The sequence below is a fragment of the Mirounga leonina genome, unplaced genomic scaffold (genome assembly GCF_011800145.1).
Source record: "Mirounga leonina isolate KUSES-001 unplaced genomic scaffold, KU_Mleo_1.0 Mir_115, whole genome shotgun sequence".
Classification (NCBI taxonomy): Eukaryota; Metazoa; Chordata; class Mammalia; order Carnivora; family Phocidae; genus Mirounga; species Mirounga leonina.
In genome coordinates, this window is record NW_023270268.1 from 12709926 (window position 1) to 12735989 (window position 26064).

The 26064-nt window shown below is 42.5% G+C and overlaps 1 protein-coding gene across 1 annotated transcript in view; it reads right to left on the reverse strand.

Annotated features, from left to right (window-relative positions):
• TGFBR2 (transforming growth factor beta receptor 2) overlaps nt 1–25834 on the reverse strand; it is an 89739-nt gene extending 63905 nt beyond the window's left edge. Inside the window, exon 1 of the mRNA XM_034993315.1 lies at nt 25487–25834. Coding sequence (XP_034849206.1) covers nt 25487–25580 — 94 coding nt within the window. The 5' untranslated portion in view covers nt 25581–25834. The remainder of the gene's footprint in view (nt 1–25486) is intronic.
• Between the last annotated feature and the right edge of the window lie 230 nt (nt 25835–26064).

The following is a 26064-nucleotide window of genomic DNA, read 5'->3' on the forward strand; positions in this document are numbered from 1 at the left end:
ACACTCACTTATTTCAGTTCAAGGAGAAGGAAAATTTTCTACTTTAGAAATCAGATTTGCATGAGATAGTAATAATAATAATAATAGTTATTTCTACACCATTTATTGAATGCAGACCAAATGCCTAGTCCAATACCAAGTGTTGTGATGATTATTTCATTTGCTCATCATAAGCACCACGTGGTTTTGTCATCACCATCTTATGGATGGGGATATTAAGGGTCAAAGAGGTGAAATAACTATCCAAGGTCAATGAGAGACAGCTAATGAGAAAGAAAGCCACGGGTCACAAGCAAATCAGTGCTCCTGATACTGGTGGTGTGATAGCCATCCCCATTGTAAAGGTTCCCGAGCAGAACTTTATGCTCCCTCCAGCAGAAAGCAAAGACACTGAGTGTGGCCAGAAGAAGTTGGGGAGGGGGCAGGTAGGGGCAAGGGAGCAGTACATTTCTTAGAAAAAGCTTTGGTTCTTTGTAATTACTTCACTTATTTTGGGAGACATACATAATGCAGGCAGCTTAGTGAAGTCCAACGGTTTTAGAGTCAAAGACTTCAGAGTTCCAGTTCTGCCATTAATCAGAGCAGTAGGACCCAAGGCAAGCCACCTGACTTCTTAGAACCCCCATTTCTTGATCTATGAAATGGTACTTTCTAGGGTCAGGATGAAGAGAAAGCATGCTGGAACTACATGTGAAAATCATCTGGACGATAAAAAGCGCCACACAGGCACTCTGGTTAGAAAAGTAACACGGCATGCAACACTCTCTCACAAAAGAAAATTACACGAAAAGCATGACAAGATAATTAAGAGTTTGGTAAATCTATTCCTACTCATCAACAGAATGCAGCAGTTTGATGACTTCTACAAAAGATTTCAGAAAATTTGAGTGAATAGACAAACTGAAATATAGTAACTTTTTGTTACCGCCATGGTCCAAAGCTTTCAAAGAGATATAACGGAATCAACCACTGTTATAATCAAGCTCCCAAGAGTGCTCAGGATCTTTAAACACCCTTCTAGAGCCAAATCATCTAGTTTTAAAATATTGTTCATAACCAGCTTAGGTCTGGCAAGTAGGTAGTAACTTGAGGATCGAGTTCGATATTCGAATCCTCTGCTGACTCTTGCACAGCGTTCACCAGGGACAGCTGATCCGCCTTGGCTTTGAGGCTCTTCGTGTGTTATTTGGCAAAATGCCAATAAAAGTAGTGAGTTTGACATGCAGAGATGGGAAGGCACCGAGGCGCCTGAAGATTACGGAATTCTAAAATGTTGAAATGAAGTTATGTTTGGCCTTCTTTCTCATGGAAATAAAACCAGTACAATTTGATTCACAGTTGATGAGAAAATTGGAGAAGAATATAAGCAACAATTGGACTAGATTTTTAAGTATCTAGTTAAGAAGTGTTCTGTGCCATTCAGATATATGGAAATCAATATTCCTTAATCTCTTCTTCGTGAAGCCATTTACTCATGTAAAAATTAATTATGTGATACTGCTATACAATTCCCACTGGAGGAGAATTCACGCTGGGAGTAGAAGCAGCCTGCAGCAGAGAAGGCTCTGGACAAACTGTGAGCTGGCTTTGAGTTCTCTGGGAAGCTACTCAGTCACTCTCTGTGCGTATCCTTTGACCAGTCAAATAGGTGGCTGAATATGATGATCTTCAAGCCCCTTTCATTTTGGAAAATACTCACAATTCAACCCCCAAAAGTCAAGAGAGCTGAATCATTCAAACATGCCCCAGCTTTGACCTGGCAGCTCTGGTTAAATACAATGAGATGCTATGTTTCAGCTTATAAGAAAAATGGCTTCAGGACTATCAAGCAGTGTGATTTAAGTTTTGTTTTCTCTGCTCGTTGAGAAACCCACTCTTTGCAACTTTGGGAGGTCCACATCCCCTGTTAACACTTGGGCTTAAACCTGATCACTGCAGCTGATCCATGTTGCAAGAAAAAACATTCGTGCATCCCGAGGTTGGAAGGAAGGAAAATTATGTCAGATGACAAGGGATCACTTTCCATTCAGCCCTTATAGGCATTTCCTCTAATTTTATGGGGGATGTGGAGGAAATTCTGGTTTAGAGCACAGACATTCACTCTAGCAGTTTAAAAAAACAACCTCCAGCATTAGAAACATCTCTGTTTATTCTGAATCCATTTTTGGGCTCAGCCTGAATGATAAGTAATAATAACATGTATGATTGTATAAAAACATCCTATTACTTGATCTATACCTTGATTACGTCTGACAAATGGCTATGGAAGATTAGCGTTATTGCTTCCATTTTACAGAAGAGGGAAGTGTTTAAAGTTACATGCTGAGGTGGGCCGACAGCAGGCTGTAAGCTTCATGATGTCAGGGACCATCATCTGTCTTGTTCCAAGGTGGATAGCCTCGGCCCAGGGTCTGTCACAAAACAGGGGCTCAGTAAATGTTAAATTAAAAGCCAAAAATTCCAAATCAAGCTCCTTCTACTCTGCCATCTATTTAAGGCTGATTTTCCCAAAAGTAAAAATTAAGGCAAAGAAATACAATTTTAAAGACATAAAAGTAAAAACCACTCCTGGTATAGTTTTAGCATTATATTAAAACTGCGATCCACTTCTAAAAGAATTTGGGGAGACTAGCAAGCAGCCAAACTACCCTGGCCTAGTTGGCATAAGAAAACTAAAAGGCACATTCAGATTCACTTTGGTTTCTAAGATAACACCAAATACTTTGAAACCTCCGCTTCGTGTTTTTCAAGCAGAGGAAGTGAAATAAAAAAGAAACACGTTTTAAGCATTGTGAAGCCTTCAAGAAGGGACAACAAAGGGTAGGAAATTTGAAATGAAATCTGAGAATCTGCCCTTAACCTGGGCAACTTTGCTTGTTTTCTCACAGTGCAGTTGGATGAGAAAGTGTAAAGCAGCTTTATGCCTTTCCTGGGCATTACTCATCGCTGTCATGACCTTAATGCTATTTGCAGTAAACAGCAGAAAGGGGTCTCATAAGGTAAAGGAGCCGCGATTTATGTGATGCTCTCCGCCACTGAGTAAAAAGTCAACCGCCCTCCACGCCCGCCATAACAATCCCCCTGAAGTTGGTGAGAAGAGAAAATTTACATGAGGATGTTGCTTTCATTGTCAATAGGCTGTGGAGGAGTCAAGAAAGACTCCAGTAGTCATTTCCATACAGAAAATGAGAGCCACGCCCACAGCTCTTGAGCTGCCTTGTTCTTGCCACTGAGTACTGGAATACAGGGGGCTCCTTCTATCAGTGTGAAGAGCCATATTTCCATACGAAAGTAACATTCATTACTAGGGCTAAGCGTGGAATAAGTAACTCAAACTTCGAAATGTTTTGAACTGTCCTTGGGAGGTCAAATGACAATACCTTCTAGTTCTTCAGAAGACTTCTTGTACAAACTCTCATGGGCAGCAAACTTCTGCCCCTTGGATTTGCCCCCCAATCAAATAATCTGATTCATTCAACCTCCCTAGTGCTGGAAACTGCCGAGTGCTAGAATGAGAGCTAAGACGTGTTAAAATGCTGCATGGCCCTAGAGGTGACCGAGAAAGCACATTTGGAGTACACTGCACAGTCTCTCATCCATCTTTTTTTTTTTAGATTTTATTTATTTTTTGACAGAGAGAGAGAGACAGCGAGAGAGGGAACACAAGCAGGGGGAGTGGAAGAGGGAGAAGCAGGCTTCCTGCTGAGCAGGGAGCCCGATGGGGGGCTCGATCCCAGGACCCTGGGATCATGACCTGAGCCGAAGGCAGACGCTTAACGACTGAGCCACCCAGGTGCCCCTCTCATCCATCTTAATCTAACCTTCTTACCAACACCAATGGGATTGCGGACTGACTCGATATCTTGAGGAGTCCAATGTAAAAATGTGTATCTACAAATGTAAAAAAAAAAAAATGTAAAGATGAGAGACCATGGGGATGCTGAGAGGGTGTGAAGAGGTAACAAGCACACTCTAGTTTTAGGACATCTGGACTTGCTATTCCTCCAACTAGAACATTCTTACCTCAGATAGATGCCTTCTTCAGAGAGAAATATGACAACCCTTTCTAGTCTCTGCCCCTCACCCTGCACATATTAGTAGAATCCTATTTGCTAGCTTGAGTATAATGGATTTTGTTTAGCTCACTGTTGTACCCTAAAATCTTCAACATTGCCTGACACGTGGTAGTTGGTACACAATGAACACTTGTTTCCAGTTTTCCATTTCCCTCTGTCCTGCGACGTCAAGTTTCATATCCCTTCCTTAGGTTCCTAGAGAAAACTTCTACCTTTCTGACAAATTCCTCTTATTTGAAAAAAAAAAATGCATATTTGCAGTTGTTGGGCAAGGAATAAAGATATGCTCACAGAGGAAATAGGACAATAGAAAAAAAAAAAAAAGACATGTTGAACCCAAGTGTGGAGAGTGTGAATAGTCTGTGCATCTAACAAAATAAAAATAAAAAGCTCAAGTTTCCATTAATCAAAATTAGAAGCAAAAGAAGTCAGTTCAGAAGTGAAGAGAGTTTCTTTCCTGGGAAGAACAGGTTCATGAAGGTAGAAGACCATGGGGAGGGGCACTTAGGTGGCTCAGTCAGTTAAGCATCTGCCTTCGGTTCAGGTCATGATCCCAGGTTTCTGGGATTGAGTCCTGCATCACAGGCTCTCTGCTCAGTGGGGAATCTGCTTCTTCCCCTCCCTCTGCCCCCTCCCTGTTCATACTCTCACTCTCTCTCAAATAAATAAAATCTTAAAAAAAAGAAGAAGAAGACGACCACAAGGCACTCAAGAGAAGATGCTTCTGTCAAGGCACACTGTCATTGTTCTGAAGCCAAGGGTCTGGTGCTGCACTGTGTAATATGTGTAATATGTAATATGTGTAGGGGCGCCTGGGTGGCTCAGACGGTTAAGCGTCTGCCTTCGGCTCAGGTCATGATCCCAGGGTCGGGGGATCGAGTCCCGCATCGGGCTCCCTGCTCCTTGGGAGCCTGCTTCTCCCTCTGGTTCTCTCTCTCTCTCTCTGTCTCTCATGAATAAATAAATAAAATCTTTAAAAAAAAATGTAATATGTGTAATATGGTAGCCAGGAATACACAAGGATTTCTACATTTAAATTTAAATAATTAAATTCATAAACATAAATAACTAAAGTAAAATAAAATCACATATTCCGTTTCAAGTAGCACTACCATTTTCAAGTGCTTAGCAGCTATGTGTCACCAGAAGAGATTTAGAACATTTTCATCACAGTAGAATGTTCTATTGGACAACACTAATCTGAGGAAATCCTGAAAGACCTGGGCTCCTCAGCTTCCAGGGAGCTCTGACATCAGAAGCTATAAGGGACACGGAAGGAGAAATAGGGCAGAGCAGAAAAGAAGTACCACGGGGAAGAGACTTGCCTGCTGGCTTGGATGGCCTTTGTAATTAATGTTTCATCCTGACTTCTTAAGGGATGCGTTAATGTAGGAAACGATTGGCTATCTGTTTTATTTATTGCTGAGGTAGGGACAGAAGACAATTAGGGACTAGGACTAGAGTTCCCCAGTAAACCCATAAACCATGAGTGGCAGCAACAGAAGGTTCCAGAAGTGAGAAAAATGGACCAACAAGCAACAAGCTGAAACTTGTGGGGGCTCAAGTCAGCTGGCACAACCTCTCAAAATGCAAATCCCTGCGCCTAAGATAAAAGACTGTTTAAAAAAATAAAAAAAGTGAGGCTCATCTGACTCTTAGGTTATCAAGTAATTCTTATTAAGCCCCATTTCAATGGCTGAAACATAATGCAGAGCGAGGCACACAGATTAAGTTTCCAGTCAAAGCCTACATAAGCCTAAAGCAAGGAAATTAACATTTCAGAAAAAAATACTGGCTTCTTTTCCAAGGTTTTCTGGAGGGTTCAAGTCACGGCATGTCAAGTAAGGGTGAGTTTCTAGAAGAACACAGTGGAGAGATGACCGATGGGGGAGAGAATTTATTCACAGGGGAAAATCCCAAAGCCCTCAGGGAAAGCCACTTCGCTAGACTCTTCTGAGGGAAGCCAAATCTAATTAAAAGCATTCCTCCAGGGCAAGTTTTCTCCTTGGAGACTTCTACCTGCCTGTGTAACTTCTCTTTTTATCCAGTATTTCCAGGAGAAGTTTAAATGGTTTATAATCCCTAGTGCTCCACGGGCATTGACTTTAATCATATTTTTTTTTTCTTGCAAGACAATACTATTTTTACAGCCCTTTTAAGATTAAAACTAAAAACACAGATCATAAAAGAGGCCTGGCTGGATCTTCCCAGAACAAAGTATTATAATTAAAGTGTACTACTAAAGAGTATTTTCATAAACATTAGAATATCATGTGTCCAGACAGAAACAGCCTATAATTCCCAAGTACATGGATGGAAAGATATAAATAATGTAATCGGTCCCACTATGACTATAGATGCTAAGAAATTACCTGATTGTGTTCCTTCAGAGGACTTGAAGAGGAGGATTTTAAGGATTTCTGGGCTATTGGCATCGTTCTCCACTCTAGTACATTCTTTGCAATGGTTTATATATGTTGTCCAATCAGCCCAACCTCCCTAGTCTCAAGCCCACTAAAACGGCATTAGATATAATAAAAGTATTCCATTGAGGCTCTACCCAACTGAAACTCTAAATTCTTCAGATTTCTAAAAGTATGAAGTATATGTTGGAGATACTTGGGGTGTGAACATGTCAGGAAAACGTCTACGAGTGAGGCCCCGGAAAAAGAAAGCACCCCTTTGGAATTAATGAATTTGTGCCCTTGTTTGGTTTTGTTCACACCTCACTCCAGAGGAGTCAGCAGACGACTTTGTATGGAGTGAGATCTGCACAGAACCTAAAGAGAATGTGGACATATTAGACGTTCTGGGACACTTCCCCATATATCTTTTGAGGTATAATGAAGGAACTGTTGTTTTAAATATCATGAGGTGCTGCTGGTGGACCGCTAACCCTCACGTGGGATGAGAAGCAAGAAGGGCCCAGGTGCAGACCAGGTGCATAGGCAGGATGTGATGGATGCCCCTGCAGAGGGCAGGCATTGGGGGCAAAGAAGAAAGGCGTTCACAGTCTTCACATCACAAACTCCCAGCCTTGTGATGGCTCTATTACACCATGTCCCTACTTACAATATGCCAGTGACTCAGAGAATTAAGCCCACACAACATGGCCTGGTATTTAAGGCCCCCATAGTCTGATTATCCTTCTGCCAAACAACCCCTTACCTGAAACTCTATGGTATGTTAACTCCTTCTGCCTTCCTCACCCCCAGTATTTCCATCTGCCCACAAGATCTCCCATCCCCAGGGTGGTCTGCCCAGCCCTCAGAAAGAGTTCAGTGCCTCTGCCAGCAGCTGTAGGGGGTCACTGGGACTGGAGAGGGACCCAGAGAATGGCTTCCCAAGGACACTGGGTGTCTGCCACCTTCCATAAGGAGAGGCCCAAGACAGAGAGTGTGCTGACTGCCCACATCGGCTGTGGCTTAGGAGAGCTGGACACCTCCTCTGTGTGGCTGGTGGGCGTGCATCCCAAGCAGGCTTCTCCCCACTGTGCCTCAGTTTCCCTGAAGCAAGTGCAGAAACACAACTGCTGATGAGTGGACAATGAATGGTACCATGGAGGGGTGCCCAGCCTTTCCGAGCCAGGTCAACTGTTGGCTCCTTTGGAAAGTTACCCACCTGCAACCCACCCTACAGTGCTCCAGATCCTCTGGCCTTGATTTTCAAGCTCCTGTACTGTGTGAGACAGGCTTTAGATGAGTATTTACCCCCACTGTGCTGGTGAGTTTCCAGAAGGAAAGGGATTTTGATTCTCCCATAACTCTGTAACAAAGTCTTACTCTTATTTGTTATACTGGACTTAGAGTCAGAGGATGGGACGTTTTGACCCTAATCAATGGTACTGTTTTGCTGTGGGACATTAAGTGAATACCCTGACTTCTCTGTTCAAATCCTCCATGTGCAGCAATCAGCGTTTCTCAACCTGGGTTCCACAACGGAATGGTCTGGGGATCTTTTCAAACAATATTGATGCCAGGGCCTTACACCAGGGTGAATGAATCAGAACTCTGGGGGTTTGGCTCAGGCACTGGATTATTTTAAAAGCTCCCCAGATGATTCTTATGTGCAGCCAGAGTAGGAAAAAAAAATAAATACAGTCCAGGAAAAGATTTATTCTGTATGGAGCAAAGAACTAAACAGGAACAAGGGGGCAGTCCTACAAACCATGTTCCCCAGCTTGGCCTGGCTGCTAGGAAAGTCTCAAACTGCATTATAACAGAACATTTTTATCAATGTGTACAGGTAGGGTCAAGCCCAACCCAAGTGATTCTTCTTTCTTTCTTTCAAGATTTTCTTTATTTATTTGAGAGAAAGAGAAAGAGCATAAGCATGGGGAAGGGCAGAGGGAGAGGGAGAAGCAGACTCCCACTGAGGAAGGAACCCGATGTGGGACTCCATCCCAGGACCCTGGGATCATGACCTGAGGGAAGGCAGACGCTTAACTGACTGAGCCACCCTGGTGCTCTCCAGGTGATTTTCTTATGTGACTCAAACTCTGATAATGTTTTGGGATGAGGCAGAGATCATCAACATAATTGGTGCCAATGCATTAGGTTGCTATTCTACAAATTCTCCCTGGAAGGTCATTTTTAGATTAATTTTTTAGTAAGAGTTTTACAAATTCCTATCTTTTTAAAGGGTGGAAATCCTTTGCCAATCGCCAAGGGCACAATGAGTTTGAAGGAGGGTCTGTCTGAAGACCTGAGGAGCAGGTTTCCTGAGAAAGATGAATTTTTAAAGGATTTTGATCCCACATGGCAAAAATGAATAATGACTTCAAAAAAGTCCGACGTAAGAAAGTGTATCTCCCTTTAGATAAACTACCAATGAAATTAATAAGATAAATAGTTCCTTAGATCAGATTTAACAGTTGTGGAGAAGCTTTTCCTTCAGAAAATCACGAAGCTAAATAGATATAACACAAAAAAATAACTTTTAAGTCAATATAGTTCTACAATTTAATTTCTCTTCCTAGTCTCGGATTTTTTTTTCTATCTTATTCCATTTAAACGACATATATTGAGCACCACCTATGTACCAGATCTGAAGAGGGACCGACCATCTCTGAAATGTTCAAAATTTGAGTATTTTTCTAAGTATAATTACATATGCCTTAACAGGAAACAGTATGTACAAATTACCATTTTTTAAAGGATTATATAAAAGGTAGTCTTCTAGAAGATTTACTATGGCATCCTTTTTAAACAAGAAGTACATAAAAAGGTAACACTGCAACCTATTCTAATTTGAAGATCTCTCCACTTCTCACATAAACTCATGAACCCAGTCATTCCTTAAAGACGCTGATCTCTTCTAGGAAATTTTCACAGAGGCGGAAGGATCAGAATAATCCTTAGTTCCGAGTCCACTGGAAAAATCATCCTGATGAATAATGGTGGAAAAGAAGAGAAAGAAGTCCATACTATATAATGTGGGAGCTCATTTAACGTGTTTCCTTAACCAAAGTGGAGTAAACAACATCATGACTCAACTTCTCTTTTTATGTTGTGGGGGAAATAACATTTATAGAGCAAATTGCAGGCAAGCAGGAGTTATCAGTTAGCTTTGTGTAGCTGGCAAACAGAACGCAGTTTCTGCTAATCAAGGTGATTCTTTACCACAGCCTTTGAAAATGTCAGTCAAGTAAGTAGGCTTTGCTACTCCTCAAGATACAAGTTCTTTTATATAAAAGTAATTTAAATAAATACTAGATGTCTGTGTTTCTTGTGTTCTGCCAGTCAAAACAATCTTGTTCTTCTCTGTATCTGTATTCAAACATTCATCTTTGAAAAGTTCTGGGAAAGAAAGCCAAAGACAACACTTGACCTCTAGGCCTATACGGTGAAGACACACCCTTCCTGTGTAAAGACATCCATCTCCCTGATCATGTGAAGGACCTTGAAGCTCTGGCAAAGAGTAAAACGACAGGACTGTGGCAACTGCCACAGTCTTTTATAAATGACCACCTGTATCTATTGGCAGGAGTGACATAACCCTCAAGAAGTCCGACTGCGTAGTGTTTAAAAGAAAAACTGCCCCACAAGAAAAGGAGATAAAGAAAAATGACTCATTACATAGCTTGAACTCTAGTAAGACCGGGCGACAAAGCCCTCAGAGAAGTGTGTCTTGAAGGAGGGAATTCTCCCTTCCTAAATATGGTTTCCGATTTTTGAGGCAAAGAACAGGGCTTCTTGACATGAACCCTACCATCCCCTCTACTACAAGTTAGCTACAGAAATATGAAAACACGATGGGCTGGGCGCCTGGGTGGCTCAGTTGGTTAAGCGACTGCCTTCGGCTCAGGTCATGATCCTGGAGTCCTGGGATCGAGTCCCGCATCGGGCTCCCTGCTCGGCAGGGAGTCTGCTTCTCCCTCTGGCCCTCCCCCCTCTCATGTGCTCTCTCTCATTCTCTCTCTCTCAAATAAATAAATAAAATCTTTAAAAAAAAAATAAAAATAAAAAATAAAAACACGATGGGACCATAGTGTTTGTCTTACATTTACTTGGAAAATTAAGCAGCAAGGGAGCACGAAGACCAAAAAATGGTAAAATGACAGAAACACAAATTTGTGATGCTTTACAATGCCTCAGATGGTTTCATCTTTCTGGGCTTCCATTTCCGTAGTATCTGTAAAACAGGGTAATTATACCCATTCAGAGGGTTGTTTGCAGAATTAAATATGACACCCAGGTGAAAGAGTTTTACATAAAGCACTCTATTAACATAAGGGGTTATTAAAAAATTATCGTAGCCAGACATGGTCAACGTGTTTTCTTTGAAGTTATCATACTAGACTTTTTTCCCACTGGTGCTCTTTCCCTTGTAACCCTCAAAAAGAATAAAGTCATTCAAATCCCTGCTCTTTTCTGTTTTCCTGACACTAGTTTTTTTGGTTTTTTTTTTTAAGATTTTATTTATTTATCTGACAGAGAGAGACAGCGAGAGAGGGAACACAAGCAGGGGGAGTGGGAGAGGGAGAAGCAGGCTTCCCGTCGAGCAGGGAGCCCGATGCGGGGATCGATCCCAGGACCCTGGGATCATGACCTGAGCCGAAGGCAGAAGCTTAAAGACTGAGCCACCCGGGCACCCCACTGACACTAGGTGTTGTTTTTTTTTTTATATATGCCTGGACAAGCTGGCAAATGACGATTTTTACGATGTTTGTTGTGCTTTTCGTATTCACTTAACAGCCACTTTAACAACAAAGGACATCTTATATGCTCCCAAGAGATACGTGCCAGAGAGGGCTGTGGGCAGAAATGTTCACGAAAATCAGGACCTTCCACTGCAGTCCTGGTCACTGCTGAGGAAGGGCACACAAGTGACTGCTTTCAACCAGCAGGATCATCAACTACCACCTCCAACCCGTTCATTTGCTCTTAACTTCAAGGCACTTCCATTCAGAGAGCACAAACGCCAGGTGGGCTCCGTGATCACTTCGTGTAACATGGGAAGAAGTGACACTGAATCCATCAGATTTTCCCAAGATTTTCAAAGGCTCCCTCTAAAGACTCTCTCTTATTATTATTATTATTATCATTATTAATTGAAGTACCCTTGGCATACGATATTGTATTAGCTTCAGGTGTACAACATAGTGATTTGACAATTTATAAAATGCTCACCATGACTTGTTTTAAGATAAATTTTATTAAAGTACTGATCGTAATAAAAACAGTACATTGTATCAGAGGTCAAGGTTAAGATTCCTTTCCCAGAGCTTAAAGATGAATGTCTGAATAAAAATAGAGAAGAACAAAACTGTCTGACTGGCAGAACATGAGTAACACAGACATCTGACATTTAGTCAATTGTTTTTAGGGAGTTATACCTTGAGGAGTAACAATGCCAATAAGCTTGGAGCAGAGGTAACTGTAGTTCCAACAGTTATTCAAGAAGCAAAAATGGAGCTATTAAGAAACTAGGTTCCTTCCTTGGCCCTGAAGATACCCTAAGTATTTCATTAATAAACTGGTAACAGGAGACACTCTTGAGTTTGACGAAATGCTTTGCACGGTGCTGCGTAAGTGATTATGTAATGGCCACAAACATCCTCACCAACAGCATCATCAAAATCTTGAAAGAGAAATACTTTCAGCAGTTTTGAAAGCTAACCAACAGTACATCAAATTAAAAGTATTCTATGTCAACCATTTCCCATAAGTGCCACAGAATATTAAGACATAAAATTCTTATTTCATGTCCTTTTTCCCCTCGATAGAGCAGGTAGGGCACTGTTAGTCCATGCCTAAGTAATGTTATGAAGTCAGGGGTAGCTCCCCAATTTCCCTGGAGGAGGGGCTCCCTGGGTGATAATCCGGCTAGAAGAGAGGCGGGAGCCATGTCTGGAAGCTGTTGTTAAAACCAGGAGTCATCTTTGCAATAGGGGATGTCTTCCTTCAGGCAGGGAGAAGGGTGTCTTCAGATGCTCTCCACTGCACCAAAACCCCTTTGTTCAACTGCCCCTTCTCCAAGTATCCCAGTGACAGGAGATACCCTACAATTCATAAAAAATGAAAGGCAGGAGTGGCAAAAAATTGTTCCGAGTCAGATAATACGATTTACTTTATGACTTTTTCTAGCGCCTACAGTTGTAACACGTTGGGTCCCCTACAAAAGAGTCACACACAAGAGGATAAATGAATCAAAGGCAGTCTGTGACAGATGGAAAAGCAACAGGCCTTAACACCCACAGACTGCAGCTCCCTCAAATTCACAGAAGCTAAAGACTGAAGGCAGAGGGAACCTCCCCTGCAAAGAGCAACTTACATGCCTCAGATCATTCAAAATTTCCCACAAGCCATGGTTCCCTCTGGGTGGCTTTATTATAAATGACAAACCCCGATGACACACTTGGTGGTGAGAAGGTAAACAGTCTAGAAAAAAATATACACACATAAATTTATATATATATATACCTCCTATCATCCCATCTTGGATTTATAAGGAGTTTCCCTGGCCTTTAAAAGTAATGAATTCTAAACAGCAACAATCTTTCAGTGAGAATGCACGGTGAGTGCTAGGGAAGAATCAGACAGAAGACTCTCCCTCAAAGAATTTTCATTCTAATAAGGGGCACAACTATATAGCTACAGGTAGCCTGGTGGCCAAAGCCACCTGAGTGCAGAAACCAGGCCTATTGGTGAGGCTGTGAAGGGGAAAAAGAAGGGAAATCTGACTGGGGTAACTAACTGAAGATCCAAGAGGGGAAATGGCATTTGCTCAGGCATTATTTCAGCATGTTGGAGGTATTGTAGGGCATGGGTAGAGAACGGGAAAATTGGGAGGAGCAGAACAGTCACCAGTTACAAATCTAAAAGCAAAAGGATGCGTGAGGACGTCTAGTTCGAATGGAACCAGGGCTTGAGGCACGCGCAAGAGCAGAAAGGGAAATGGGAGAGAGGCCTGGCTGCATTCATGCATGTAATCATCAAACCGGTCCTGTGACCCATCGGTACACCTTAGGAGCCAAGGATACTCACATGGCCCCTGACCTCAAAGAGAAAGTAAGGGCCATATAATCAATCACCTAGGATCCATAGAAGGCTTTCTATCAGGAGCCACCTATTCAAAATGACGTCTGGGGAGAAGATTTAACTGATGGCCGTGTACATGTATTAAAGAGAAAATGACGAAGGGTATCCATGGGCAGAAACCAATGAGCTTCTCATAGAGGACAGGAAACATGAGGTCAGACTTGCATTGTGGTAGTATGATTTAAGAGTAAAAATGAAACCAAATGGTTATGCATTTCACGTAACTAGGTTCCTGTTGTAAAAATTTGTCTGATTACGAGGTTCTAGGTAATAAGATTTACAGTTATTCTGATGAATAAGATGCGAGTTGATGCAGAAAGCAGCAACATGAAATACAGGTTTCTATGGAAAGTTTTTTTCTGTTTTTTTGTTTGTTTTTTTGCCCAGTACATTTACAATGTCAAAAGGAAAAAAAAAATTAGGAAATAAAATTATTTAAAAAATCAGAAAGAGGTGTGAGAACTGATTGTTGTAATGGCCAGAGACCAATAATTCTTAAATTTTATTTTATTTTTTTTTAAAGATTTTATTTATTTGACAGAGAGAGAGACAGCGAGAGAGGAACACAAGTAGGAGGAGTGGGAGAGGGAGAAGCAGGCTTCCCGCCGAGCAGGGAGCCCGATGCGGGGCTCGATCCCACGACCTGATCATGACCTGAGCCGAAGGCAGGCGCTTAACGACTGAGCCACCCAGGTGCCCTGAGACCAATAATTCTTAAAGACAAAAGTAACTGAGGTGCAAAAAATTGCCTTATGGTGAATAAAATAACAATCACTGAAAAAGCCATTGGTGGCACTCTGAGAACAGACTAAAATAAATGTTGAGGGATTCAAGAAAATTCAGTGAGTTCTCACTCGGCATCAACCAAATAAGTTTCTCAAGGCAAAAGATTTTATTTTTAATGCTGAAGAGTAGAACCATGTCCTGAAAAATCTGACATTAATTCATTTATTTATTGGGTACATACTCTGTATACAGCACAGTGCCACATACTTTAAGAAATGCCAAGGTATAATAGCTCTTAATTAAGGCCTACAAATGTCAAGGCAGTCTATGATTAAATGCCTAATGAGTAAATGTGTTAAATGCAGAGAAACGGATCTCTAGGATCTACAGTTGTTGGTCAAGGGAAAGAGCCATGGAAGATGTTTTGGGTAAACAGACAGGATAAAACCAACTCACTAACTGACTTGACTTGCTGTCAGAGCGTTTGTTGCTGCTAGCGTCAGTGTGTTAGTTACCTACACTTAAAAAGGGGCCTTGTAGCTAGGGAGGAGTCAAAACACCCTCATAAAACTAGAAGCCACTCTCCCTGGAATCCTTCTCTTCCTCAGTGACAGAAACAAGTCTGATCTGATCCACCCATCACTGCAGATCCTTTGCTTCCTCTGTGGAAGATGCTTTAATGTTATTGGAGTGGCACTTCTCAAACTTCAGTGCATATGTACAGGAGTCACCTGGGGATCTTGTTAAAATGCTGATCCTGAGCAGGCCCAACATTCTGCATTTCTAGTAATTCTCAGTGATGCTGATGCTGCTAGTCTCTGGACCACCCTTTGAGTAGCAAGGTATTAGAACATCTTCAGCTATTGTTATCAGGGGATGATACAAAAGCATCGTTTTGGGGTCAGAATGCTTGAGTTCCAGATTTGAACCTCAGTGCATATTATAACTCACAATAGGTAGATGTTAAATGAGGCTCGTGAAGGGGAGAGAAGGTAGAACAAGCAGGGCTTGCTGGAGATGATGGAAAACAGAAAACAGCAAAAAAGAAAAGACTGGCTGGTTTGGGGCTCCTTGGAATAAATAGGTGAGAAAAGAGGCAATACAAATTATATAATTAATTATAATAGGAACTATAAGAATAAAAGAGTGCCCAGGAAGGGCTGAGATTGTTAGAAATTATTTTACAACAATGTAATTTTAGGGATTCCTGAATAGTGAATGCAAAATGTGACTGCTGGTTGTTGTAGTTGTTGTTTTTCCTTTTCACACATTTGAGGTCAAATTTTATCATCGTTTTCCCCCAATACAATGGGTTTTAGAAAACAAAACATAAAAGTGATATGTAGTAACAAGATAGTCATTCAAAGCAATAGTTAGAAGATTTCTTCTCTGTGCTAAATGGTGTAGGCAGACCATACAGAAATAAAATTATGGGGTTCATAGCTACTCCCCTGCCTAAAAAAGCAGTCTGCAATCTGCCAATCTGTAGCAAATTCTGTCTTTTCTGAGAATATTTTAAGAAGAGTGGTGAAAAATCTTTGAAAAGCCAGAGAAGACTAATTATATTCAGACGAGTTTCCTTTCTTTTCCCAAAAAACATAGGCGCTTCTTTAGGACTTTCTTTTCCTAGACATAGCAAAGTATTTCATAATTGTCTTCCTCAGGAAAAACCTTCACAGACACTTCAACCAATTCAGAGGAAGGGGAGAATGAGAACACCATAATTAATGAAAGAGAAATGGTATTACCACCAAAACCAAGTAAGCCTTTTCTTCAGCAAGGAAGAAGTGCTAGCTCAAGTAAACATGCTATTTAGTCACGGTGTATGCTCAGGCACCTGTACCAGGAAATTTTCAAAATAACTATGGTTTCTCTTTTTTCAACAGTAGTCATCTCCAACAAACTCCAAGTGGATGTTTGTGGTATGTGTCTGTTCTGACCTGTTATGACTTTTGAGTTTTCTACTTTGATTAGTTAAGGATTACGTTTTTCGGTCAACTTCAATGGCTTCCTCCACTAAGCTACAAAATGAAACATTTCAGAACAGAATAAATCGAAAATCTCATCTAGTCCAATTCTTGACACTGTACCTAGAAAAAAATGAGAAATAGTGGGGCCAAGGGACTTGAACAGACCACCCGGACACCTTGGTTGCCAGTATAACATATTTTAGTCTTCACCAGCTGTCTCCTAGGCACAGTCTTCATCTCAAACTAAGGGTCAGATCTGGGTTTCATTCAAGATGAAGGTTCTGTGAGAATTACATATTTACAACTTCTTCTCTACTTGGGCATGAGGCCTCTAAACTAGGAAAATAATGAAGGGTGTAGTTAAACCTGGGAAAAAAAAGTTTGGGTTTGGTGATGTAACAATGCAGACTTCAGTCTCTGTATGGGGGTGGGGGTAGAGAAGGAGACATTTTTATTTATTTTCTAGACCAACAAGTAAATCCTACCATTAAGCATAGGGTTGGGTCTCATGAAAGCTTAAGCTTTTAAATTTCAGGGCACTTTTTAAGAAAAAGGATATAAAAATTAAGAATAGAAGTTTAGGTATGAAAGTGAATACTTAGAATTTAAAATGTCGTCTCACAAATTGCAAATTTTAAAAAGCTACAAATACCACAAACATAAAATTTTAAAAGAAAAATATTTTTTATTAATTAACTGCCTGACATATCCCTGAAATATGTTTACTATCTTTTTTGATTGCATACTCTTTGATTGCCTCTTCCAATGATATTTTGTAATATTCTCTATAGAGAGAATAGAAAAATAATTCAGTCTTTCCTCTAGAACTGCTGATCAGAATTTGTAATTTATTTTTGAATAGTTTCAAAAAAGTTTCAGCTTCATCACTCATTTTCAGTGACATCCTATAAATGCTCTGAAGTGTCTCTAAATTTGGGAAAACCTCCATCAAGTTTCTTTTATATGGTGAGCTATAATATTCAAGGTACTGCAAGATTTCTTAAATATTCTTGGACCTGACTGACACTCACTAAGCACACTGCCAGTCTCCCTTCCATGGCCAGGAGATGGGTCTATACCAGGGATAAGCCTTGAAAGTTACACTCCATTCACCTCATGGTGAATCCACCTTGGCATACCATATATATACCCCCACGTATTTATGCATCTTTGAATTCCCCCAATCCTTCCAAATAAAGGGGCGGTTTTGTTTGGAATACCTAAAAACTCCTTGATGGCATAAATACTCCATGATTCATCAACTGATGTATATACTGCATTTTCCCATTGAGGTCACAAGACAGGCATGACGTTTGATTACCTGGTGTATGAATCAAATGTTATTTTATTTAGCTAAAGAAATTAAATGGGATAATAAATGAAAAACATTAAAGCCTTAGAAATATGTTGGACATTACCATTAGTTTTCTTAACCCCTATGTTCCCCCACCACCCATGCTACAATAGAGAACAGTATGTCAATTGAAGCGGTCTAGTCTCAGTATTGTATATAATATAACAATTAGAGGCCAGGTCCCTAGACCAGACCATCCTGGTTCCAACCCAAGCATAATCATTTGCTAAGTGGGTGGCCTTTGCTAAGTTATCTAAACTCCAAAGGACTTATAATGAGTATTATAAAATCTACCTCATGGAGTTGTTTTGAAGAATAACTGATAGAGACGTAGTGCTCAGCATGATCCAGGCAGTAGCAAGATCTCAATAAGTGGGCTCCATACATTACTGGGAAACCAGTCCAAGAAGGCTCATGAATAATGCTTCCTCAAGAGAGGGATGCCACTCACAGGGAACATGAGGCCAATTCAATTTCCCTATGTAGAAAAGTTTCACAGAGTTTTAGGATGACCAGTAGTCATCCACAAAGCAGCAGAGTGAGTTTCCTCCAAAGTTAGTGAATCCTCTGTAATGATTTACAGCTTTCACAGATAAGACCTGCTGGGGCATATGCTTAAGGTACGCACCTGACCCCATATTTTCCTTTGAAACATTCATGTTTGTTTTGCCAACTCCCTGGCTCTCTAAAATGTATAGTTTTGACAATCCTATACCTTTTATAGTGTCAGAAGGGCTTTTTACTTCTTAACACTGTTCTAATGTTCTTGTTTTCCTTACAGAGGCTTGAGAAGGCTATGGATCACTCAAATAAATATTTACAATAGTAGAAAAAAACATCCAGAGAAGTTTCACCTTGCCCTAGTGTTCCTAATACAGGGAGGAAATACTACTACAGCACTGGGAAATCTTTAAAAAAAAGTGTATAAGTGAAATAGCAGACAGAACGAGTCAAATTAAGAGAACTAAGGTTTCCTTCAAGAAAATACAAACTATGAAAACCTGAGTTTCACAAAGAAGATGCAACATTATGATCACAAACAGTCTTAGCTTTTTCATTAATGACCAGTCTCTCCAGGGAGAACATAACACAATCAACAAAAACCAATCTGGTGCCCCACACCTCTGCAAAGGAATGTTGTTCCAATGGCATCGGAAGACCCAGGGTAAGGACAAATGAAGGCCCACATACCATAGATCAAAATATTGGAAGTTATAAATCAAGTGGAGAAAATGTCACATAAAATAGGTTTTGTCCTACCCTGACTAACAAATGTATCTTCATAATACTTTGGAAGACCAAGTATAATTGTAAAACTCTTGAACTATTCAAGCCCCTTTCTGGAACTGGGCGTTTTGGGTAAACATTGTCCCAGGCCTGGCCAAGCATACACCTTCCTCTTTCAATGCCTGCTCCATCCTGTATCAAGTGGGGCCTTGTAAGATATGCATGGACACCCAAGTTGTAACACATCCCTGCACACACCCCACACAGCTACAGCTCCCCCGTAGCCACAGAGGCCAGGAGTCTTCTCACCCCATGGACAGGGGTCTGACTTTAGAAGACCAAAGGCAGTGCCCTCTAAGACCCAGGGCAGAGGCCCCTTTTGCCCATATACTAGGCCTACATTTTAATTGAGCTGAAAAAATTGCGGGGGGGGGCATCTCATCATATAAGAAGAGAGAAAAGAAAGGAAAAGAAAAGAAAAGAAAAGGGCAGAAGGAAAGGAAGGGAAGGAAGGAAAGGAAAAACAGGAAAAAGAGGGGCGCCTGGGTGGCTCAGTTGTTAAGCATCTGCTTTCAGCTCGGGTCATGATCCCGGGGTCCTGGGATGGAGACCCGCATCGGGCTCCCTGCTCGGCGGGAAGCCTGCTTCTCCCTCTCCCACTCCCCCTGCTTGTGTTCCCTCTCTCGCTGTGTCTCTCTCTGTCAAATAAATAAATAAAATCTTTAAAAAAAAAAAAAAAAAGGAAAAAGAAAGGAAGAAAGAAAGACAGAGAGAGCCTCTGCTGCCTGTCTTGACAGCAGACAGCCTTTCCCACCTACATCCTCAGGAGTCACGAGCACTTACTCTGCAGCTAAACCCATTCTAATGAACTAAGCTCCAGCCCTGTAAACAAAACAAAGATGCTAGGGAACCCTTGAAAGCCTAAGGGGGAGATCCTGAGTTGACTACATCTAAGGAGGCAGTTGCTTCATGTTGAGTGCCAAGACCTAAAAAGCTGATCATAGCAAGTAAAAGACCAGATCCTACCATGAGGAGAAGAACCTTAACCACATACCAGTTTTCAAATTAGTGGTACCTCAAGAGTCAAATCATCCGCCTTTGTTATGTTCGATAAATTCTGTTCTCTCTGCCCTCAACCAACAGTTGTTTGAGGCCTGCACGCACATGCTGGTCCTACGTGCCTGGAATCTGGGGGTGTACAGAACACAGCTTTGAAAACGGTGCTTGTCCAACTGCTGTAAGCAATCGAACCATGGGTCACATGAGGTGGCTCCTGCCACCAGGACTCCATGATAAGACTAGGAAGAGTAGAGTTTCCTCGTAAAGAGACGGGCTTATCTTGATTTTCTATGGTACAGAGATAGTCAGGAAGGAGGCAGATCACGCAAGCCAAGCAAATCGTGAAATCAGGAGCACTGAATTGATGGTATCAGATGGTAAGTTTGCCCTTCTCAAACACGATGACTCTTTACCCCTTCCCTAACTTCCATCTCAACATAATGTACTCACAGATCCACTATGTAAAAGAGCCTAGCAGAATGCAAGCAGAGCAAGCTGAGAACGCACGCATACACACACAGACACACAGGCAAACTTCAAGCGACCTTGAGCAGACTCCATCTTCCCCATTTATAAATAAAGATAATAAAACTTATCTTGCAGGCTTCTTCTGAAGATTAAATTAGATAAGTCATCTCAAGCAGCTGGCTCAGAGCAGATTTTCTAATGTTAGTTTCCCTTCTCCCCACTTCTCCCTAAGATGAGCCAATGTGCCTGCTCAGCATTCTAAACCCTTCTGACATGCCAGGCAAGGAAGGAGAATCATCGTATTGCCTCAGTCAGAAGCAACAAGTACCTGGGGAGCAAAACATGACATGAAAAAGCCTAGGTGGCTCAGTTGGTTAAGCAACTGCCTTCGGCTCAGGTCATGATCCTGGAGTCCCGGGATCGAGTCCCGCATCAGGCTCCCTGCTAAGCAGGGAGCCTGCTTCTCCCTCTGACCCTCCCCCCTCTCATGTACTCTCTCTCATTCTCACTCTCTCAAATAAATAAATAAATCTTTAAAAAAAAAAAGAAAAAGAGGGAGCACAAAATAAGTATTGAGCATTCTTACTACTAATGTGTATCTGCTAAGTCATTTCCACTGAAAATCATGTGTTAATTCGGCTGAAGCTACACATGAGGAGCTGGAGGGCAGAAGCTAACAAGGTGGCAGAGTTATGCTTTTATGTGGAAATTGGCTAAATAATGCCATGCTCTAGCCAGGAAGTATGTTTCCTCTGCACCCTATTTTAAACTGTTTTGGTGGTTTGCATCAGACCTACATAATATCCACGCTGCTCTGCAGCAGACAGAAGCTGCTAAAGGCCCACACTTCCCTGCACCCAACTCTGCTTCACCGCTTATAAACCAAAACATCAAACCCTGATGAAAAAAGAAACTTAAAAGCTAAATTTAGATTTCAGCACTTCATTTTTAACGAAAGTCTCCTTTCGACAACCTTCTAGAGAAAAAAAAAAAGAGAGAGAGAGAGAGAATTCAGTATTTACTGGAAAATTTCTTTGGTGAAACCCTAAAGTTTTGGAATGGCTTAGAATGCCTTACACCAGTTCAAAATGTATAGCTAAAGGGACTGGATGAGAACTTTCCATCATGTTTGTGAGAAGTTGAAGCATCTTTTTCCACATCTCATCAGAATAAAAAAAAAAACACCAATTACATACTATAAAAACAGCCAAACTGCCCACTTAGATCAGAGCCAACACTATTCTAACTAAAAGGAAGATTTTACCATTCAGAGCAAACTCCCAATAAACAGGGACTGCCTGGTTGTTAAAATGCTTGCCCTGGATTGTATCAGCAGCTCAGCTCAACATTTCCTGGGTGCTGGGTGATGTGTCGGGTCCTTCTGGGGACGCTGGATGTAGAGAAATTAACAAGATACACCCCTTGCCTTTGAGAGATTTGCTTGGCAAGGGAGTTACATAAAGATATAATTTTGGCTATTGTTATGAGATAAGAGAGAGGTCTGTCCCCAGGAGGGCATGTTCAGCTCAACCCCATGGCATGCAAACAGGTTTCCTTAAGCAGATGACACTTGAGTTAAGTCTGAAAGACAGGGAAAATTATTCGGGTAAGGAGTTCCAGACAGATAGCAGCTTGAACAAAGGCACTAAAAGGCCTAAACTGCTCAGGGAATGTGTATGCAGGATAACATGGATACAACTGGAAAGTGTGAGCCTTAGTGGGATGTGAAGTCTCAGAATCAAATGGCAACCAAATCATGGAGGACCTATTGAGGCCTGATTAAGGAGTTAATAGTAATAATGAAAGCTGGTATTTACTGAGCACTTACTATGTTGCAGGCACTGTGTTAAGCACTTCAAAGCATTATTTCATTTAATCTTCACCATAACTCCATAATCCCCATTTTACAAATGGGTTTGGGGATTAGAGAAGGAAGGGGACTGTGTCCCCTTACACAGCCAGTAAATGGAAGGTGGGTCTGGAACCCAGGAGGCCTCCATTCCAAAGCTTGTATCTTGAAGCCTCTCCTCAAAAGAAAGACTGGATGCGCACACTGGGTCCACCACATTGGCTACAGAATGGAGGACTGGAGTGGCCCAAGTGGGGGCCTATAACATGGCCATAGAAAAGAAGAGATCAATGAAAAGAAAGAGGTTCAGAGGGACTGAGAAAAAAAACATTCAACTTGCATCCCTCCAAGTGCATTCACCAACCAAATGGCTTTTGAAAAAGGGGTCTAGAGAATAAACCACCAGTATTCATTAATGCTTTCCCAAGTACACAGGATTAAACTATATGCCCTTGTCTTTGCCTTTAACACCCTCCCATACGTTAAACCATCTTATTCATTCAGGATAGTGTCTCCAGGTCCGAGCCTCCTGCCTGGTACAAGGAGATGCTCTATAAATACGCTGAAAAGGACAAATGAGTATGGCCGCTTTTTACAATGGCACCAATGAGGTGTCATTCTTAACTGGAAAAAGGGGTTAAAAAATAAAGAAAAATTTTAAAAGTTGTGTTGATAACTAAGGATTGGCAAACTAAAATGGAAACCATGTAGCAGTTAAGGTAGCTACACAAACAATAATGAGGACTCATCACCATGGGGTGCTACCTTGAAAAAAGGCAATAAATCCAAAATAGGATGAGAATTTTGTATAGACCATAACTGGTGAAAAATAAGATGTTATTAAAGGAAGTGGCCGAGAAGGTAAAAATGCGTTTTCTGAAAAGCAACAGACCAAAGATCAAATTCTGGGCCTAGTGATCTCTAGTCTCCGACCTTGACAAAAATAAGTACATCATTAACATGATTTTAGGTAAGAAGTTCATCTGTATGACACTTTTACCAACACTGAGTCCTCAACAGCAATCTCTTGTTAGGAATTTGAAAAGTAACAGTCACATTTTTCAGATCTGAAGAGTTTTCTGACATTTAAGATATCCCCCTAAAGAGTAATTACTTAATTTGGGGCATTTAGGAAGGGTGGATCTACAAAACAAAAAAAAATTTTTTTTAAAGGTTTTAAGTACATTTCTTAGTGAAGTTTGTTCTTATACTGAAATCCTTTGCCCGCTTATCAATCTACTGAACAGAAGATGGGCTTTTTTAGGGGGCCTAATAGGATGCTGTTAGCCATCTCATTTCCTCATATCTTATCACACAGTAAGGTATTTTGAAAAATATCTTGATGGTTTACCAGTTATTTTAGAAAAATCCTGAAACCGCTTACTTACATGGAAAATTAAAATGGAAATGGAAGTAGGTTTCTCATTTTCATTATAGCTGACTTCAACCTTCCAGTGTCTTTGAAAATTTAATTTCAAATGAATGCAAATTCCAAAGTGATTCCTTAGTTCAAATTTGGAAACTTTAATTCCATCAAAATATGAAATCTGTGGGTTTTTTAAAACTGTTCAAAAGCCCAAATAAAAAGCCACTAGGCTTTTAAGTTAATTGTTTAGAAATGTGTATATAGATGAAATGAAACTGACTCATGAACTACCGAGTCTGGAATTTGAAAATTCATAAATCTTATCCTTGTAAACAAAATCTAACGAAATCAGGGTCTGCTGATTTCCTTCTTCCGTAACCTGAAACAAAAGTTTTAATGATTTTTAACATGCTCAGAAAATTAAGGGTGCCATTTAAAATCTTTATTAGCAACAAATAACTCAGTTTTTTAAGTGTCTGGGAGTATAATCAGAGACACTTGAACATGCTGGTGCTGCAACGTAGGAAAACATCCAAAAATGAGACACTAGGACTTTATTAAACTCAAATCTGGGTTAGGATTTTTTGTTTACAACAGTGCTTCTTCCTCATTCCATTCAAAACTCCCATCTCCATGCCACCTCCAATAAGAAATACCATTTTAAAAAAGTTCTCAATCCACTTCAAATACTCTTGAAACGTACCATTTAGAACCTGGTGCTTATTTCTTCTAGACGAACGTAAAGGTAAGTCTGCCCCTGGCCCTTGGTAAATAAAGCGAGCGCCTCAGGGTGATGTGGGCTATCAGGGCATCTCCAAGTCACCAAAGGGGGAAGAGAGCGACAAGATGTCACAGATGAAGGAGCTGTAAGTTATCCAAATCTAACCATTTTACAGATGAGGAAGCTGAGGCCCTCAAGGTCCAAGTACTCAGTTCACCCAGACCTCAGCTGCAGATACGCAGTTATGTGGATCACTGCTGCCAAAAAATAATAAATTTTAAGGTCTCCGGGGCTCGGTACTTTCCATAACAAATAATTAAGAACTCAATTCCTGCATTTTTCACCCCCGAAAACCTCCCCGAGTGGGTAGCTCAGGGACAGTTACGAATTTAACTTTTCCGTTTCCCTCAAAGGACGCTTGCAGAGAACCATCACCTCCGGGAAGGCAGGGCTGTCTGGCTCCAGGCAACATCCCCAGCACCCAGCACCCGGCACCTAGTAGGCACCGAGGTAATAATTCCAGCCTGCCACCTGACAATCCCCGCTCCCTACCCCACCCACGCCCAGCCATCGGTGGAGCCAGAGAACTTTCTTTGGAAATTGCCCGGTTCCTTGAAACTTTCATACGGTGACTCCCGGCCAAGAAGCCGGCCTGGGGGAACGTGCGGCGCCTTCCGGGAGCCAAGGCTGGAATCACTGGCCACTGAAGGGGGTGGCTGGCCGAGACCTGGGTGGGCACGCAGCATCGCCCCGGGCCGCGGCGACCCCAGGTGCGCCAGCTGCTCCGGCGGCCTCGGCGGCCTCCGCTCCGGGCCGCGGCTCCCCAGCTCCTTCAGATGCCCAAGCAACTTCGCAAACTTCCCTTTCCGGGGGTGGGGGCTCGCCTCGAACGCGGCCGGCGCAACGCCTTTCCTGCCCGCACAAAGGGGGCCCGACGTGCCCGGCGCCCCTTCCCCTTTAACTTTCCTCCTCTTTTGAAAGAGAAACTCACAGCCCGGCGCCTCGGGGAGCCGGGCTGCGTGGGTGCCGCCGAGGGAACTTTCCCGTTTCCGCCCGAGCGCCGGGGGCCGACTGTCAAGCGCAGCGGGGACCCCGGCGCCCCGCCGAGCCCGCCTGGGGGCCACTCACCCGACTTCTGAACTTGCGGCGGGATCGTGCTGGCGATGCGCGTCCACAGGACGATGTGCAGCGGCCACAGGCCCCTGAGCAGCCCCCGACCCATGGCAGCCCCCGCCGCTCGTCATAGACCGGCCCCGAGCGCAGCGGACGGCGCCTCCCGGAGCCCCGGCTGCGCCTCCGCGCCGCGCCCTCTCGGGACCCCGCGCCGGCCGGCCGGGCAGATGCGCGGGCCAGATGTGGCGCCGCTCGCCAGCCGGGAGGGGGCCTGGAGGCCGGCGGGGCGCGGGGAGGCCCCCGGCGGCCGAGGGGAGCTGCGCAGGAGGCCGGCTCCTGCCCCTGGCGAGCGCGCGCGCGGGGGTGTCTTCGGTCGGTGCGCGCGAGTGACTCACTCAACTTCACCCGGGCGCCGCGGGGGAAACAGGAAACTCCTCGCCAACAGCTGGGCAGGACCTCTCGCCGCCCGAGAGCCTTCTCCCTCCACTCGGCTTCCAGCCCTCCTCTCTCTCCTGACTGCCAATCATGTCCCCGAGACCGGCCCCTCCGAGGGCTTTGGCAAACTTTCAGCTGCCCCCACCGCCCTCAGGAGT